At 36.0% G+C, this 19,804-nt stretch overlaps 1 protein-coding gene across 5 annotated transcripts in view; it reads right to left on the bottom strand.

The window, feature by feature from the left end:
• Window positions 1-19,804, bottom strand: part of LOC128856811 (putative protein kinase C delta type homolog) — a 54,566-nt gene that overhangs the window by 2,389 nt on the left and 32,373 nt on the right. For 4 of the 5 annotated variants that reach the window (XM_054092162.1, XM_054092160.1, XM_054092159.1 and 1 more), the window contains exons 3-4: window positions 2,791-2,927; window positions 2,529-2,702 (exon numbers count right to left, since the gene is read on the bottom strand). In XM_054092162.1, the coding sequence (XP_053948137.1) occupies window positions 2,529-2,702; window positions 2,791-2,927 (311 nt within the window). Of the gene's footprint in view, window positions 1-2,528; window positions 2,703-2,790; window positions 2,928-10,564; window positions 10,649-17,631; window positions 17,734-19,804 lie in introns of all 5 variants that reach the window. The other variant, XM_054092163.1, reaches the window with a different exon arrangement.

Raw genomic sequence — 19,804 nt, 5'->3', positions numbered from 1 at the left:
TTTTGATAGTCTTTTTTATTGAAAATGAAATTTGAAATTGAATTGTAAAAAGAGGGGAACCAAAAAACCGAAAAAATGGTAACTCCTACAACATTCAGGCATTCATTGTATTCAAAGCTCTGGAAAGTAAAAGGGTGGAAAGTCAAGGAGAAAAGGAGAGAAGTGACAGAGAGAAAGAGTTAGGATAGAGATAGAGACAGAGATAGCTGTGATAGTTATAGAGATAATCCTGTAGTCCAGATTCTTTGGCAAATCTGAGATAACCAATTTTACCCATTCTCATGACATACGAACCCAAAATTCGTAGCTATACTCTAGCAACGGCAGAACACTCGCAGAGAAAATGCTCAATGTTATCCAGCTCCTCCAAACAAGACAGACAAATCGGATGCTCAACGATTCCAATAATGGTCATATGCTCAGCCTATGTGTTGTTTTATGGCTCACCCAAGTTTTAGAAGAAAGTTTGACAGTTTTCTGTTCGGACTTGTCACAAAACACTTTGCAATTCTGCAGTGTTCTAGATTGGACCATCGCTCTTTATGTAAATTGCGTACATAATCGCTGCATTTTTTATTTTTCTTCTTCTTGATTTGCGCAATAACCGCTTACGTGATTTTGGCCGAGCTTAACAACGCGCAAGTCGTTTTTTTCCCGTGCTAACCGGCGCCAGTTGGACATACCAAGTGAAGTTAAGTCGTTCTTCACCTGATCTTTCCAAAGCAGAGGAGGCCTTCCTCTTCTTCTGTTATCACCAACTGGTACCGCATCAAATACTTTCAGAGCCGAGGCGTTTGCATCTATTCGGACGACATGACCCAGTCAACGTAGCCACTGGATCTCTATTCGTTGCACAATGTAAAGCTCATGCAGCTCATCGTTCCATCGTCTGCGATACTCGCCGTCGCCAATGTGCAAAAATCCAAAAATCTTCCGCAGAATCTTTCTCTCAAACACTCCAAGCGCCGCTTCATCGAATGTTGTCATCCATCCAAGCTTCTGCGACATACGTTAGTTTTGTTCGTTGAGAAAGGACTTTACTACTCAATTGCCTACTTAGTCCAAAGTAGCATTTGTTGGCAAGTGAGATTGTTGGATTTCAAGGCTGACATTGTTAACGCTGTTAATGCTGGTTCCTAGATATACGAAGTCTCTTACAACCTTGAAATCATAACTATCAACAATGACGTGGGACGATACGCGAGTGCGACCCCTGTTTGTGTGATGGTAGGAGGTACTCCGCCTTGTCCTTGTCATCATCAGATCCATTCGCTTTTCTTCTTTATCCAGTTTGGAAAAGGCAGAACTAACAGCATAGTTGTTAAGACCGATGGTATCAATATATCGGAAAATTGGTTTAGCAGTGTTGGAAATTTGACGGTATAAAATTCCCATCGTATCGCTTTACGAAAATAAATTAATAGAAATACTCTGGCTCCTTGTTATCCCAATCCAACGATCGGCATTAAAATTGTGAGTTTTTATAAATCTGTTGCGCATATTATAAATTGCACTACTAATCGAAAAATATTACTCTTTTGTAGTCGCTTAAGTGCTTAATATTGTTTGTGGCGCTGCAGAGGTAATTCATCGAATTTCGGCAACACAACAATCACTGCAAACCATTACGCCACCATTGCTTTAAATATAATGTGTGGGTGTGACAATTGGGCCGATTTCTCCTCCGGCTATGTACGCAATTAATGCCGACATTCACTTTAATCAAATGCCCTGATCCACATTTGAAAATTGGCCATCGCTCGAGATGGCTGTGACAACGCGTTCATTCGAATGAATTCACCGATCGATGGCCAAACAATGAGCTAAATTTATCGTTTCACCTTTCCTCAAATATTTAATTGAGTTATTTGGGGTTGCTCATTTTGGCATGTGGCCGGGAGGATGCCGGCAGGTGTACACCGAATATTTTGTGACAATTTCGAAAACTCGCCCATGTAAAACACGCAATTACGACCACATCAGGGTTAGTGGGTTTTCGTACGCAAGTACGCACATATACACATACAGATGCGAACGCATAAATGCTGCTTAATTTTGAAAACTGTTTTTGGAAAAATATCTCAAGAAAGAACATCCGACGGTAGTTATCGTTACTCTGATAGTACCTGTGTATGTAGAAATGTGCAGTTCACAGCAACGTAAATATTGCAGTAGAAAGCGCCAAAGACTTAAGAATCTAAGAATAGGAAAGTAGCTGCAATGTGCCAATGCAAGCGAAAAGACACAGCAACAGCAACATCAACATTTGTTGTTATTTAAATTGAGACAGGAACACTTTAAATCATTTGTAATTGGGAGGTAAATTCAAGCAAATGTATGGATGTATGTAAGTAAAATGTAGCCGTACGAATGCTTGCACAGATATGCAGAAAACAAATACCCGCTCACAAAAACGAATAAATTAGAAATTTTCGAACCGATTTCTGGTCGCAGTGAGATTCTTTCTCTAATAAATTTACGACCAATATAAAATGTTTCATTTGACTTTTTGATGGTTTCCTATTTACCTCAGTTTGAAATGTGCAAAACAGGTGACACAGATACGGATGTTTAGTGCCCAATGCCAGCACTTTGCGTTCAATTAAGGTTGAATCGACATCGTCATCCTCGAGAACAACATCTTTCTTCAGACACTTAACTGCGTAGTAGTAGGTGGTGTCGCGTAGCTCAGCCAGTAGCACCTGAAAATTAAAAATGCGATCAAGTAAAAGCTGTCGTTGTTTTATGTTTACTTGCATTTAATATTTATATTAAAAAATTTAAAATTACCTTGCCAAAGCTGCCTTTACCCAACACAGCTAGGAAATGGAAATCGTCCACTGAGTAGTTTTTGAAATGTGGAATAACGGTAGCTGGTGCCGTAAAGCGCCCCAACTTTTGAAATTGCGAATAAGTATATGATGTTTCTGTAAATAAAGTGTAACGGTCAAAGAAGGCAGACAAGATAAATTATTATTTTGAAATAACTTATAGGAAAGCAATAAAAGCGACAGAAATATGCCTTTTATCTAATGTTTATATCGAACGTAGGAAATGTCGCTGTTAAATAAGAAAGCTGACACTGTAAAATATTTTATCTTCAACTAAAAATGCTTGCTTATTATTGCTATTAATACAGGTAGGTTAATATACTCTACACCCTTATCCCAACAGCCATCCAAACGAATCTTCCATCGTTCGAAACAAAGCTGCAGGTTTACTCTTGGCAGCTCGCGTGTGCCGTTTTATCATCTTAGGTATTTCTTTTGGTGCAAATTTCACCCTATCGAAAGTCAATGATGCAGTTTATCAGATTTAAATTCCTATATACAGGGTCCACCATATAACTTTACGGAATTAAAAATGCTATAAAAAAGAAACTACTCAATATTTTTCCAAACTTTTTTATTTTGAAGTACAATCCTTCCGGTTAATGATGGAACACAACTTCATTCATATGGCTGCCTCGGCTAGCCATGCACCATCCCATACGATCGGTCCAATTTTTCAACACATTTTCGATTGTATGCGGCTGTATTTCAGCTATGACATCGCGTATGTTGGTCTTCAGTGCATCAATTGTTGCTGGTTTGTTGGCATAACACTGGTCTTTGACGGCACCCCAACGATAATAATCCAACGGCGTCAAATCGCAGCTCCGAGGCGGCCAAACGATTTCAGAATTTCGGCTGATAATGCGATCTTCGAAGACAGTGCGCAAAAGATTGATCGTAGCATTCACCGTGTGGCAAGTAGCGCCATCTTGTTGGAACCAAATGCCACCAATATCCTCCTCTTCAATTTCTCGGAACAAAAATTCGTTCAACATGGCCAGGTAACGCATTCCATTGACGGTTACGGCCACTCCTCGCTCATTTTCGAAGAAAAATGGACCAATGATGCCTCTCGATCAAAATCAGCACCAAACAGTGACTCGTTGTGGATGCATCGGCTTTTCTTCGAGTGCGTGCGGGTTTTCTGAGCCCCAAATGCGGCAATTTTGCTTGTTAACATACCCGCCGAGATGGAAATGAGCTTCATCCGAAAAGATGATTTTTCGGTAAAAGTGTTCATCTTCTTCCAGTCGATCTCAAACCCATGAAGCGAAGCGAAAACGCATTGGGTGGGGTGCGGTCGCAATATTTCCCAGCGTTCTTTGAGCGTATACACAACCATTTTCATTCAGCGGAAGAAGAAAACAAATTTTCTGTCAAATCAGATTACAGCTAAGTGTTACCATTCTTCAAATAATACTTAGTTAAAATCCGTACCGATAGATGGCGGGCCCTGTATAAAATATGAAATTGTTAGGAATGCACAAAGGAATCGATTTGGTCTGTATGTTTTTCCGTCTGTGTTTGCAACGGATCAATGACATTCGATACGCATGCTACTTTTAAAGAAGGTTAATATTGAAAATCGGATGGCAACCGCATCCACCTTTCCTGTAAATGGAATTTTGCTTTTAACTAGTAAGAAAAAATTGTAAAATTGGTTTGCGTTCGGTCCTACGGCCACACCTAAAAATGCGTATTGAGATATCTTAAAGAGGCTTTTTAGAAATGCTAGTTTTGGAGGCTGATGCTTCAAAATCCGTCTTGACAACTCAATATTTCAATCTACAATACTTGTAAGTTATTAATATGATTTTTATAAGACTACGACTATAACATCGCACAAAAATTTTACCACCGGAAAAGTTCGATTGCGCTTCGTACTTACTTTTATTAATATATTATTATTAGCAGCACGATCTCCTATGGAATCGTATATTAAATATTTCTTTGATATATTGGAGAAAAGACAGTTCGTCCCCTTTCTGTGTTAACCTCGTAACTTCATTTTTTTCGAAATTGGTATTTTTAGTGAAAAAACACTCCTTAGCACTCCTGTTACGTAAAACAAAACATACAACGCTAATAGTGATTATAGAATTTTTTTCAGAGCCTTTCGATTTTTCTTGTATCTACATACTCGAATTCAAAAACCTCGTATCTACTATAAGTATTATATCAAATAAGTTATAACTTTTCATAGAAGTTAAGTAACTCTAAACATTTTTATCAATTTACTGAAAATTATGATTTTTTAGATACTAGGTTAACACAGAAAGGGGACGAGTTTTGAACCAAGAATGATTTCGATTTATTATTCACAAGTTAATAAAGCTGATTTAAAATATTTCAGCAGTTGTGTTTGGAATCAAGCCCATTCGCTACCGGAGTTAAGCCTTAAGCATAATACTAAGTTCGTGAAATGGCTGTCAAAATGCATACGAATTGCATTGTTGTGGAATATGTGCAGAATTTTATATGTGTCGCACGGCAAAGTAGTACTCAGTTCACGCCATGAAAGCACTAAATCAAATATAATTTTGGCTACGATGTTTTTATCCATCACAAAATATGGTAAGTGATAACTTAGGATTTGATTTGCTTTGATTTGGTTTGATTTGTTCGTGTTTTATTTCAAAAAAGATATCGCACCCTAAATACAAAAGGGTCACAACTCAAAATGTACTTTTGCTCAAATATGAACGAGACGTTATCAATAAAACGGTCCGCGGATGACATATGGCAAAAATAATATAAATTTGTTTGTTTTTTGGTAGGACTGTTATAAGCTTACATAGCAAATTTCAGCGTGATATGTCACATAGTTTGTTTTCTGTGCTACTGTAAACAAGTCAAGCTCGAGTGTGGAAAATTTTGAGTTGTGCCCCTTTTGTATTTAGGGTGTGATATGTAGTTCTAAAAAGCGACCGTTATAATTAATATCTCGGTTATTTTTGGATTACCATTTTATTCAGTCATGGGTCTTGGCATCATTTCAGGGAACGAATTTAAAGAAGAGGTGTTAACAAAGAGATAATTTACTGTACTTAATCTCGGAAAGTTATTTATTTGTGTTTAACATATGCATACATACATACAAAAAGCTATTTAAAGTGACCGTATTTGCTACATGAAATCACTCATTATTTAAATACTTAGTGTGCGCCTAGAATCAGTACTATATTTGTGAATAATGCTCATCCACATACGAGTACGCAATTTGCAAATCGCATGATTCAGCCATCACCTTTGTTTAGACACGTTTGTCATCACCCATAGGAAATATATTGAATATTTCGATAATTTGTTTGTTTTGACAGGGAGTCAGCATATTTTTAATTTCTAGAAACTTTTCAAAATTGTTCAAAAATACTCATAAATCGTACGTACTTATGTGCATCTGTACTTTGGACTGTACTAGCATTCTGGTAAATTGGGGATTGTGATTTCTCTTCAAGAAGGTTTGAAATTAGTTCTAGAGCTATGCTCTAATCGACTTTGTCTTAGAGTTCAATGCACTTAGTCTTGCCATAAATTCTGTGACAATTTTTGCAATGCATACGGCGAGAACAAATTCGCAGAAAAAAGTTTTGAGTGGTGAGCTAAGGAAAATCGCATTGCGGTGACTGCATCGCAGAAGTGTGGGAAAAGTGCAAGTGAGATTAACGAATTGCTGAAAAAACTTAATATTTCGGGAGTGTTTATTTACCGCACGATCAATCGTTTTTCTCAAACGTCTGAAGTGAGACGTAGAAAAATGAATGGTCACTCTCGCGTGGTTCGAACCAGTGCAGCCATAAACGTTTTCGTTCGAGAAAGAGTTCGCAGAAATCCCCTTAGAAAGCAAAAAATCATGTCCATGTCATGTCGAATCTATCGACCAGATCCAAAATGTATGCTAAAACTTCTAAAGACGCAAAAAATGTTGTCAGTGTTCCAACATCCAGCGTCTGTAACGGTTTGGTGTCAAATGTCATGTAAAGGCGTCACATCTCTCATTTCTGCCAAAAAGGGGTTAAGACCGGTACCTGGAGGTTATCTTAGAAGGCACGGGAAAGCAGTTGAGCAGTACTATCCTCAATGGAGAGCATTGGATCTTTCAGCAAGATTGCACACCAGCCCATGCGGCAAAAATCACCCACATTGGCTAAAAAACAATATTCCTGGGTTAATAGCCGCAGAAGATTGGCTGTCTGGAAGTCCAGATTTGAATCCATTGGACTACAATTTGTGGTAGGAATTGGAGAACATGGCCAATCGAAGGCCTCACTGAAATTTGTAGAGTCTCAAATAATCTTTGGTTCGAGCAGCGACGCTAATATCCATGGAAACCGTGCGTGTTGCATGAGCTGAATGGCCTAATCGTTTGAAGGTGACTATTTCGAATGAAAATTAAATTTTTTTAATATTTACTTCATTAAAAAAAGTATTATAATTTCATATCTATAACAGCCTTAGCTTGTGCCACAACTTATGGCAGGACTAATATATAATTGGCGCTTATACCCTTTTGGGCTTTTGACCGAGTTCCTTCTTCTATTTGTGGTGTGCGTCTTGATGTTGTTTCACAAATGAAGGAACCTACAGTTTTACGCCACGCCCGAACGGCAGATATTTTTTTATGAGAAGCTTTTCATGGCAGAAATACACTTAACACGAAACATGCCCGGGATTTCGAACCTGTGCACTTCCGCATGGAAGTCACACACCATTCGGTGTGGACGATTGAAATCAGAGATGCCTGTGCCATTTTTAGAAGGAATAGTTTTTATTTATCAACTGGTATTCGCCTGTAAAGCCTTCATGTCGTCCTTTTAAGCAGCAATCATTGATATCGCGACTTCTGAACTAAAATTCATTTAATTTTCTGTGCACTTTGCATTCTTTCTTCATTTTTGTTCTGACCTGTCAATGCGGTCCAATTCGATCCAATAAATCCATATCATACATAATTACTTTATACATACGCACAACATATACCCTCCTCGTTCAATTCTTTATCGCATCGTCTACTTTATCATAGATTCCTATTTCAATAAAATTCGGGCTGATGTCATTGACATTATTGTATTATATTGCCAACGAGTTCTTCGCTACTTTTGTTTATATTCTTACCATTTGGAAGTGGAGAGCTGGTGAATCTGTTGACGCGAATTTTTAGTTACTTAGTTATTTATTTATTTTTTTTTATTTATTATTAAAATGAGGCTGTATTCGTATGACTTCTTATTCTTTTATAAAACAACTCAACTAGTTAGATGGTGGAATGGTTCCAGCTGCTCTAATTTTCCGCTTTTTCAATGTCTCAAACAGTTCAGAGTGAAATTACTATAGTTATCAGAAGTTAAATTACGACCAATGTTGAGGTGCTGTACATATAAAAAAATCGTAAATAAGATCACTTTTATGGCATATACGAGGTGTGTTCAAAAAGTATCGCGAATTTTGTGTTTTATCAAAAATTATTTATTTATTCATTAATATCTATTTTGTCCCTTTTAAAGTAATCCCCATGAGATATTATGCACTTGAGCCAACTTTTATTCCAACCTTTGAAGCACTTCAAAAAATTAAGTAGGTATTTTTATCTTGTTCAGCTCCTCCTTCGATGGGGTCTTTATCTCGTCAATCGTAGCGTAGCGTCGTCCTTTCATGGGCCTCTTCAGTTTCGGGAACAAAAAAAAGTCCTCCAGATTTGGGGAATACGGTGACTGTGGCATCATTAGTGTGTTGTTTTTGGCCAAAAAGTCGTGCACAAGCAACAATGTGTGAGCAGGGGCGTTATCGTGATGCAAGAGTCAATTTTTGTTCTTCCACAAATCCGGGCGTTTCTGGCGGATTGCTTCGCGCAAATTGCGCACAACTTGCAGGTAATATTCCTTACTGACCGTTTTACTCTGTGGCATGAACTTATGATGCACAACGCCCCTGCAATCGAAGAAAACGATAAGCAAAACTTTAACATTAGACCGAACTTGGCGTGCTTTTTTCGGCCTTGGTTCATGCGGCAGCTTCCATTGAGATGATTGAGCTTTGAACCATAAATCCACGATTCGTCACCAGTTATGACCCTCTGGAGCAAATTTGGGTCGTTGCGGAAAGAGTGCAACATCTCCTTAGCAATGTTCATGCGACTCTGCTTTTGGTCGAAATTGAGCAGTTTTCGTACGAATTTTGCGGCGACCCGTCTCATGCCCAAATCATTGAAAAAAATCGAATGGCTCGAGCCAATCGATATGTCTAGGCCCTCAGCAACTTCTCTAACGGTGATTTGACGATTGGCCAATACCATTTTCTTCACTTCATCAATTTTTTTGTCTGGTGTTGAAGTGCTCGGGCGTCCGGCACGCTTTTCGTCGTTCACATCTTTTCGGCCTTCTGAGAACATTTTGTACCACCGATAAACGTTGCTTTGGCCCAAAGTAGCTTCTGCGTATGACACAGTCAACATTCGGAATGCATCCGCGCACTTAATTTCGTTTTTCACACTAAATTTGATACAAGTTCTTTAATTCATCTTTTTGAATAGGTAAAAATCGAAGACGAGCCGAAACAAGTGCAAGTAAAGCAGCTGTCAACAATTAACTGAACATTCAAAATGGCCGACTCGTCGGCATGAGTGAGAGACATGAGTACCAACATATCGCCACAAAAAATCGAAATTAGAATATTCCTAGCCTGAGAAAATTCAAAATTCGCGATACTTTTTGAACACACCTCATAAGAAAAACTTCTTTACTCTTTGAACTTAGGTTTCCTTCAATAAAAATATAAATATATTGTCTAGCGTGAAATTTTTCTTTCAATGAAACTTTTTGCTCATCAAATAAAAAATTCCATTCCAATCCTTTAGTAATAAAGTATTTTAATCTGTAAAATTCAATAATTTCATCAACTGGGCATTTTATGAAATCTAGTTGGCCTCTTTGCTGGATATGCACAATAGTGTGTAAGTGTGTAAGTGTAGTATATAATTTTCGAGAAGTCATTTATTATATATTTATTAAAATTCGGAAAAGAAGTTCCGATTTAGTATTCTTTAATTTGCTCTCCAATATCGAATATAAACGCTAATATCTATTTTGCTGGGATTATCAACGACTTTTCTTTGTTTGACTTTGGTTCTTGCTCGTCAACTGACATGCCCAGGACAAAATAGGTGGGTAAACCCATTCCAATTATTTCTTCAGCATCGCCATGATTTGTGAATTTCTCTTCGAAATATGCCTCCTTTCTTAAACCTTAAAATGCTAAATGTTTCAAAATTCTAAATGATTTACTTCGACATGAATATTGTTTTCTTGCAATCACCGCAGAATCACCCACTTTTTGTTTTCTAAATTTTTTTTAAACACCCTTAAATATCTCAATATGCTCAAAAATAAGTAACTGCACACATTTGCTGATCAGGAGGATGTAACTTGAGTGGAATGCGAAAAGAAGGGGCTCCACTACTGCGAGTCACATTTGCCGTTATATGGCCAATACTAACATAAAATGCGTAGCCAAAACAATGAAACGGTTAATACATGAGTTGTACTGTTATGAAGCGTGCGATGTGACTTTTGCACCTCATTTACAAATATACAAATAAAATATCAAAATAAGTATTGAAATCTGGAAAAATGTTGTTTATATCTAAAATATTTGAATGTATTGCTTATATGTTTGTGATTAACTTATTTTAATATAAGGCTAACTCTTAGCACAAATACAGACACAGAGCATACCATCTTGTTCGTCGGTGGCATCGATTTTGTATGCAGGATTAGAACTGGGCGGAGTACTTGGTGATTCTCGGGCCTCGCGTGCGCCTATACGTTAGATTAATAAATAATTTACTTTCCATTCGGTTTTACTATAACAATTCATATGAATCCAATAAATGCCAACAAATATACTTATATATATTCGAATATCAGATATTTTTAGTGACGTTCGATATTTTGGGTTTGTGGCCTCGATATCATACGTAAGAATCTTATCGGACACTCTTCCTATTTATTGGTCGTTGCTTCTTTGTTGCCCTTGAGAATATAGTGCGATAATTTTTAGATCTTGTCAGTGTCGAGCTGTCAATTAGGCTGACAGTTATATGTAAGTATATGCGTGAAAGTAGCCAAAGAGGACACTTTTTGCAGCTAAGATTTTCGTTTTGTAGCTATTCAATATTTTCTCTTAACCTCTGTGAAATTTCGCCATTGGCATGAAAATGTGGAAATGTGAGATTGAGCACCTTGAAATATTCACTGCAATCCCAAGTATTTTGAAACATAGTTCTAGCAAATATTTGAATTTAATAAATATCATCGATAGACGAACGAAAAACTAAGTGTTTTGCAATGCCAGGTGTGCGGCAGAATTTTTTTCCACATACAGAGAACCTTAACGTTTATGCGTTTCCGATTGGCAGTTTGTTTTTATGAGAAGTCTTTTCGTGACAGAAATGCATTCGGAGGCCGGTCATTGCCTGCCAGAAGGTGACCGCTTTTAGAAAATAGTTTTTCTGCGATTTTTATTTTTAAATCAAAATTTCAGCACTCATAATTTTTATTTTTACTAATTGGTCGCGAGTGGTGATTATTTCTTTCAAGTTCGGAAAAAGTAAAAAAAAAAGAAAAAAAGGGAAAAGAAAAAAATGTCAATTTGTCTTTTTATTTTAATTGTGATAAATAATTAATAACTGATTTGTTTTTTTCATAAAATTTGGTTAAGTATTTAGTAGGTCGAAAACTAAGATTTAAATTTATATTTTCCCAGGCAACAAGTAGCAACATTTCCAAAAGTAAACTCATTAATATTATAGAAAAAAATTTAGAAAAAATTACCAATATTTAACAAAATTATAAAAGCCTGATAAGTATAAACTAATTCTAGTAAAAAATATTATTTCTGAAAAAATAATAATAATTAAATAAATCGTCATTTTTAATTGGCATTGGCCAAACTCATTCAATGAAAATCATTGCATTTTACACAAGGACAAACAAAGGCAGAAATGCGTGTAAATCGAAAAGTGTTTTGCAAGAGAGAGATTTCTGATTAAATAAAATGAAATAAAATAAAATAACAATAGCAAGGGTATCTATCTAATCGTTTAAAATTGGTAAATGCAAAATCTCCAATGTATTTGGACTCTGACATCTCTTTAAATATCAATAAATGTTTTCAATTTACTATACCAATGCGCCTAATGTTTTTCAATCATCCTATTATATTGCTAATATTATAAGTAAATTGTTCCATAAGTTCAAAGATCTGGGTGTGCTCTTTGACCGCCATTTTTCATGCAAAGCCGCCCTAACTTTGTTGTATCTCCTTGTATTACTTTTTTCTATTTTAGAACTTTTGTACGGAGTAATAGCTCAAAGTTCTCGAACCCTTGCACTCTCAAATTACTTATTACTTCTTTTGCGCGTTCCAGATTAGAATTTTCAATATTAATCTGGAGGCCTTACCGCCATTCTGCAATTGAGGGAACTGAACTTATACAGAAGGTGTTCCTTAAATGTGCTCTCCGTCTCCGTTCGCTTGCATTCTTAAATCCTATTCCTTTCTATAATTGGCGTTTGATTTTAATTAATTTAAGGTCTCCAGAGAATAGAAGGCCTGTACTGTCACTATCTGCCTGTTTTCTTCCTCTCTGTTCCGGGGCTTTCACTTTCATGCGCGTAATACTCCTATTGCTCCTGCCCTTAGAAAATTTATTATTTATATTTTTTATTTATTTCATTATTAATCTCGGCTCATTTAGCTTTAAGAGCTCTGTAAAACCTCTTATTATAATTACGTTTTAGACTCGAAGAAATTCTATGTTGCTATCGGCTATATTTTCTGCACATGTCAAGAACAAAGCGTAGCTAATTTCAGTGTTGCTGTTGCAGCGGTCAATATTTGGAAACATTTTGCGGTATGTGCGTGGCTATCATTCAGTAAAGCCTGGGTGTGGACATGGAAGGCGATGGGAAACATTCGGGTGCAATGCTGTCTTGAAAATGCTCCTTAAAAGATCATCTGCTGTTCGGAGACAACATAAAACTGTAGGTCTCTCTATAGCATCCAAAAGCACACTATAAATTGGGAGTTGGGTCAAATACCTAGCAGAGGTGGGCGCGCCAATTATAGACACTTATATAAAGTCTAAGTTTACAACTATAGCTCAGAGTTTGTAACTAATTGCTCAATTAAATTTGCCAGAAACTGAGGCGTAAATTTTCTGGACTTACATTATGAAGCATTTGAGTGCTTAGATGAATACTCTAAAAATTATTTTCCTTGGAGGAGTTATTTAGGGAATATTTATATTTAATTGAGGCTATTCTGATATATTTGATACCCAGATGCAAAAGCGATTGAAGAAACATTTCTGATAAATTGTTTCTATAAATTTATTAAAAGAGTTGCTATTGTTAACAGAAATACTACCACAAGTGTAAACGACTCACAATTAATGGATCAGTCTTTGGAAGAGTTTATTATTGTTTGCCTAAGCGCCGATTATGAGTCGCATAGTGCCAAAGAGAGAGAGTTTAGTTTCGTTTAAAAAACCTTTTCTACATTTAGGGTAAGTGTGCTAGTGAGCCGTTGATGCTTTTGAATTAAAAAAAATGTATTCGAAGTCAAATTTAATTTTTAACGGTTCGGCAAATTTAATTTACGTACGAATTCTATTGAGGGGCAATAAGCTTTTGCGCTTAGCTCGAGATAACATCGAAACGTAAATTTCTGTCTTTTTGTTTTTTTTGGCTTTTTTTTGCTAATAATTTATATTGATAGTGTTACTAGTTTTTTCCAGCAAGGAAATTTTTCTTCCTCCTATGGTAACTTTCCCTTACCTGAGGTACTTCCTTTTTAGAAGCTCCCAATAACCAGTTCTTTTGCATTTTGCACTCCCAATAAATCATATTTTATGGAAAAATACCCCGATAAAAAAAAAGCAAAAAATAAAATGCCCGGTCACACATTTTTAAAGAAAAAAATAATTTTTGTAACTGGTTTAGTTGATAATCCCATATTATTTTTCAAGGCAGAAAAAAATTAGGTGGCTGGTCAGTGGTACATTTGCCCTGTAATGGATTTTATCTTGAAGATTTATGTTTGCAGACCTCGAGGCTTTAGATATTTAGTGATAGAGACACACAAAATTCACATATCTTGGAGTAACCATCAAAGCGATTGAGGAAGAGTATAAAAACTGTGAGTTTGATGAAACGTCGAGTTTAGAAAAGATTTTCTAATTGCAAGTCCATAACTTCAAACGGGCAATAGAACATCGTATCAGGTCCATATGTATGCACGTATGAATATTTACAACTTTACATATTTTATAAATAATTCGCTGGCGTCAGCAATTTAATACTGCGTCCGTCTAACGATGATACGGAATGCAAAATTTGCATTAAATCTACATAAAGTGCACCTACACCCAATAATATATTTATGCACAAGGTGATATACTTACATTTATATGCAAATATTTCAGTGTAATGCTTGTAATAGACAGCTGAGGAACTGGTGCCAAGATTCTTAACGCAATCGGGAAGAGACCAGCTAAATATAACACCAGAGCCTGATGTCGTAAAATGGCGACAAATAACTATAATATTTTTTTAGTATTTAGGGCACTGCTACATGCGATAAAACCTGCAATATACTCGTTCATACTGTGTATGTGATTGGCATGCGCACACACATACATACTGACAAAGTGTCCGATCAAACAGCCTTTTATACTTTTATTTTCTTCTTCTGGACAGCGCAATCACCTGACCCGTACGGTCGCAAGCCAATAAATCGAACACAATGGATGATCAGTGAGCCAAAATTAAATTCTCTCACTTGTATGGGAATATTCGTAAGTATGTATGTACGTATGTATATGCATGCATTTGTATAATGGCGCAGTGCAAACTAATTATTTTGAGCATCTCGCTGGGATTTTGGCCTTTTCAGAAAATACGCGCAAACGAGGATTGAATCAAAAAGCATTAGAATAACCAAAATAACAATGAAAACACATAAATAATGTGAACAATTTTAAAAAATAAGGAATTTCGCTTTGTTTTATTTTTGAGCGAATGATGAGTACACAAAGAATATGACAAAAAGCGTTTTGGCAAGGGAACCATTGAATCGGCAGATTAGTGTCTTTGGTCAGTCTATTTATTAGTCGTAATTGGGAATTGTACTCGTTTATTTTTAGCACACGATTATATCTTCTACTCGTATTATTACTATTTGCTATTCTAGTTTTGGTAAAAATCGTAAACAAGACTTGGAAAATAACATTCGAAATTGATTAGTAAAAAGAGCTGGAATGAAAATGAAATTACATTCGACATTGCCCATTAACTCCAAGATATTGGCTTTCACGTTGCAGATAAACATTCGAATTGATGAATAAAACTGCTTGACTAATTTTCAAAATGGATCTACGGATCACAGCTTGAACAACTTTTTCAAAAACTGGATAGCCAGCCTTGGCCAAAAGTATTAGGCACCCCTTTAAAATACAACTAATTTCAAATGTGGCTACCAAAGTGAGCGCTGCTTTTGCAAATGTTTCCCCAGTGTGTTCAACCTTTGATTATAACAATAAATTGTATTATGGGAAAAGCCATGGCACACTTGGTGCGTAAAGTCTACAATGTTGCATTTTCAAAGGTATCCTTAAAATATTTTGGCATTTTCAATTTGTTAGTCAATGCATGAATAATCTTTGCTGCAAGGTTATAAAGCGGATATAAATAATTTCTTATTATTCAAATGCCTAAAAAGTGAATAGAAGTGTCTAAACAACCTTTTAATGTAACAGGAACTTAAATTTAAAACTACGGCGCGGCATCTTAAGTGCCTGGTCTCTTTTGCTGTATGGTGCGTGGACACTGAAAGTTACATTTAGGAATAAGTTGGAGGCTTTTGAATTGTGGTGCTATCGAAGAAAGTTAAAAGCACGTACACTTAATAAGGAAAGAGAGTTTATAACAACAATAAAGCGTCGAAAACCGCATATTTCGTGCATATTATGTGTGTACCCAAATACGAATTATTGCAACTCATTGTGCAAGGCAAAATTGAGGGCAAACGTGGCTTAAGAAGGAAGCAAATGTCTTGGTCAAGGAACTGGACCTCGCACAATAGGGCGACTTGTGCAGACAGCGCAATAGTGAAAAAATATCGTGATATATTTAGTATCAAGAATGAATTAAAGCAAATTAAGATTTATATACTTATACATTTTTAAAACTTGCATAATACAAACATGTGATCGCTAACATTCTGTGAATAGGCAGATAAAAAAGAAGAAAAAAAGTGAACTTTGTTACGACAAAAGAGCGAGAACCCAAGTTTTAAGTGAGGAAGGGCCGTCTTAAGTTGGGACTGCCAATTTGCGGTGTGCAGTCGAATGTACTGTTAAGCGATTTACGTAGACAAATCCCACCATAACCAATCAAATCCAAAGTGCAAAAAAAAAGCCTCACTAGTGTACGCAAAGACCGAAAGCTTATATGCGAGTCTTTTGCCCTTGCAGCTGCCCTGTCGGAAGAAATTTGAAAGTCGCTAGAAAAAGGCTTCTGAAAGCAGGTTTAAAAGGATGCAAAGCACGAAAGAAGCCGTGGCTTTCAGAAGAAAATCGGAAAGAGCGCTTGGAGGGAGGAAGATTGGTCGAATGTTCGGTGGTCTGATGAATTGAACTTCGAGGGAGTCTTAATTTATATCATTTTAAAATGACAACAAAGACAGCCTCTAACGCTAGTCCAATTTCGAGGAAGTAACGCAAATATTTTAAAACGATGTTTTTTGCTTTCCTACAGGTATTTAACACCTGGTGTTACGTTCGTGGGGCGACGGGTTGCCGAGGAATATCAGCCAGATTGCGTGGTACCCACTGTTAAGCATCCTCGAGGCAGCATTATGATCTGGGGCTCTATGGCTGCTGATGGTGTCGGCGAAATGTTCGTTCGCAAGGGTCGCCTGGAGAAACAAGAATACATAAATGTATTAGAAACTGTACTTTTGCATTCGTACACTAATTTAGATGGAGTTCAATTCCAACAAGACAATGCTCCTTGTACTGATTTATAGTATAACTAGAAGATTACTTTACTTTTTAAAACAAAAAATGTGCCTGAAAGGCGAGCCTAACACTTTTGGCCTAGACTGGGTTTATAAATAAAAATGTACTCGTATGTAGTATATATTCCGAAATCTCATTTAACATAAGTATTTACTTTTTGGTTAAAACTCAAATAACAATAATATATTTGAGCCCTCGAACCCTTAAAGGCCTGAGAACGTGAGCGCAATAAGAAGATGCTGTCAGATTTCTTAATTAACCTGCAGGTGTGTGTAATAAATGTGATTGTGGCAACTCTAAAGTAATATATTTTTACTTGTCCCAAAATGAATAGAATTTAGAATATGTGAAAAAAAATAAAAATATTAAAATTCTCTTCTGAATTAACTTTTTGTGCCATTTGCAATACTCGTCTATAAGGCAGCGCTGTGGCGATGAACACCAAATTTATGACTCTGTCTATCCATTGGCATTAAGCAAAAAAGCTAAGCCTTTTGAATATGAGCTAGTAAATAATAAAAGAAAAAATAAAAGTCATACTAGGAAATCAAAACTAAACTTTCGTATTCCTTTGTATTGACCTGAGCTGGTAAATTTCTCACTCATATAATTTTTAAATAAAGCTAAAACTAAACTTAAATCACCGTAGAGTTGTTAATATTTTGGCATTTATTGGATACAAATTGATTGAAACAGAAATGGTCTTATGAGAGCGATTACCTCGCTTGACGCAAGCTAAAGCCTCGACGATCAGTTTTTGGTTGACGCCGCATAAATTGGCCATTAAATGCTCGCATTTCTTGTGGCAGTTCACGTCGCACTCTGCAGCCGTGGTAGAGATGCAGGCGTTGATCGATGAATGTTTGTGGTTGCAGGCGGAAGCATCGATCGGAGGTGTTGATGTTCAAAAGATCAGAAATTTGTGTAAATATTTTCACTTGTAACGATGTCTTATATACTAGATGATCATTTGGTAATGTATGTTTTATTTATGTATATATGCATATGAATTGCATATATGAATGTATGTAATATATTTGCAAAACTTTTGGCACACACGAGGCGAGTTTAATCACTTTGACAAATATTTGTTCTTCTAATCAGTATTTTAGTATTTCACTTAAATTACGACGGGTGTTTGAAATTTGGTTTACTTTTATTTCTCCATTAATTGACTTACTTATATAATTCGTAATAATTCAAAACTTAGAAATACATTCCCTGGCTCAATGCCCATGAAACGCCAAATTTTGTTGCAGAAAAAGTCGTCTTAGTTAGGTAACAGCGAACCTCGGCGTGTATTTCTACCGTAAAATACCTTGCAAACCCGATTTACTTTTCGCAGGCGACGGACAATATCAGTACACACAGTACCTAAAAATTTGAAGAGAAGCGCGGCTAATCACCCAACCGCTTTAGAATTCCGACTGCAGAAAATTGAATCGTTTTCAGGATTATGCGGAACTTTTTAGCGGCAGCCTACACTCAAACAACATCAAATGATGCCACAACTTTTTACTTTTTAGGGATATATATTCTGCATTCGTCATTGGAATCGAATTAACAATTAAACAAGTATGCAGTTATTTAAAATCGAGAGAGCAAAGTTTTTAATTTTAATGATTTTTGAAATCGCATTATAAGTTCCCATATAATATTTATATACAATAGATAATATTTTAATTCTCTTTAACTTAAGAATTATGAAAAAAGATTTTTATCATAGCATTCGGCTGTCCGCTGAACACATTGTAAAAGCTACAAGTAAGCCATATCATCCATATAATTTAAAAAATCATTATTACGCATTTCAATTTAAATTTAAAAATTCCAATGTATTCTTTTTAACTTTGGGAAAATGAACTTTTAATTATTTTAGGTGCTTTTCTTTCTTTTCGAACCAAAAACTCTCAGAAGAGATATTAATGGGTTATTTTTCTGAAAGCCTATAAACGTCAAACGGTTTGTTTACTCAACACAAATTGTTTGATACCCAATGAATAAATTTTCGGAGATTTTTTAATGAAAAACTTAAAATCACAGCTTTCCATTGAATTTCTAGAGCCCGAAACTTAATGTCTGCCATAATTATTTCATTGAAAACAAATTTCAATTTTTGCGGAAAATTCTTAATTCTAAGTTCTCATTCATATATCATCAATCATCACCAATCTCATAAATTCCCATTCTTAATATAACCCAATACAAGAAAAACTTCGGACTGAATCCTGACTGAAATAGAGCCCAATACTCGGAGTTTTTTTTTATGGGAAAAAAGTCAATTCAAATATGCCGACATTATAAAAATTTGCCATACGTCCTGTGAAAGTGTTGTGTATTCTATATGAGAACAGAAAAAGAAAAATCTAACGCCTTCATAAACTTTGCATTTAATATAATAAAGTCGAAAGACGCGCTTAGCTATTGTTTTAAAATAAAACATGCAAAAGTTTAGATTCTCTGAGGTTTCACTATTTTTAATCGAAATACGGCTCCTTAACCATTGTTCGTGAAAAATTACATCATTGAAATGCCCACCATGAGCCACTGACTGCAGGCTGACATACTTTAATTAAAATTTTCAAGGACACCCTCAGACATGATCGCATTGAGTTCAGCAATCTCGATCCTTATGCCGAGTTTCAACTATGGAAACGTTGTTGGATTATTCACATAGACTTTACTTTTCAAAAACCCCACAAAAAGTAGTCTAGAGGAGTTAGATCTAACGATCTCTGTTGTGTGACCTGTTGCTCCATTTTGTTGACAGTAAAGATCGCCTATGTATATTCCTTCTAGTTCCGGCCACAAATACTCGTAGTCTTCAATCTGTTGTCTATACGATTTCCATTGGGAGTTACAAATCATTTAATTTCACCTTTGAAGACAAACG

This window comes from Anastrepha ludens, chromosome 3 (genome assembly GCF_028408465.1).
Source record: "Anastrepha ludens isolate Willacy chromosome 3, idAnaLude1.1, whole genome shotgun sequence".
NCBI classification, from domain to species: domain Eukaryota; kingdom Metazoa; phylum Arthropoda; class Insecta; order Diptera; family Tephritidae; genus Anastrepha; species Anastrepha ludens.
This window is presented reverse-complemented; position numbering and strand designations above follow the sequence as displayed.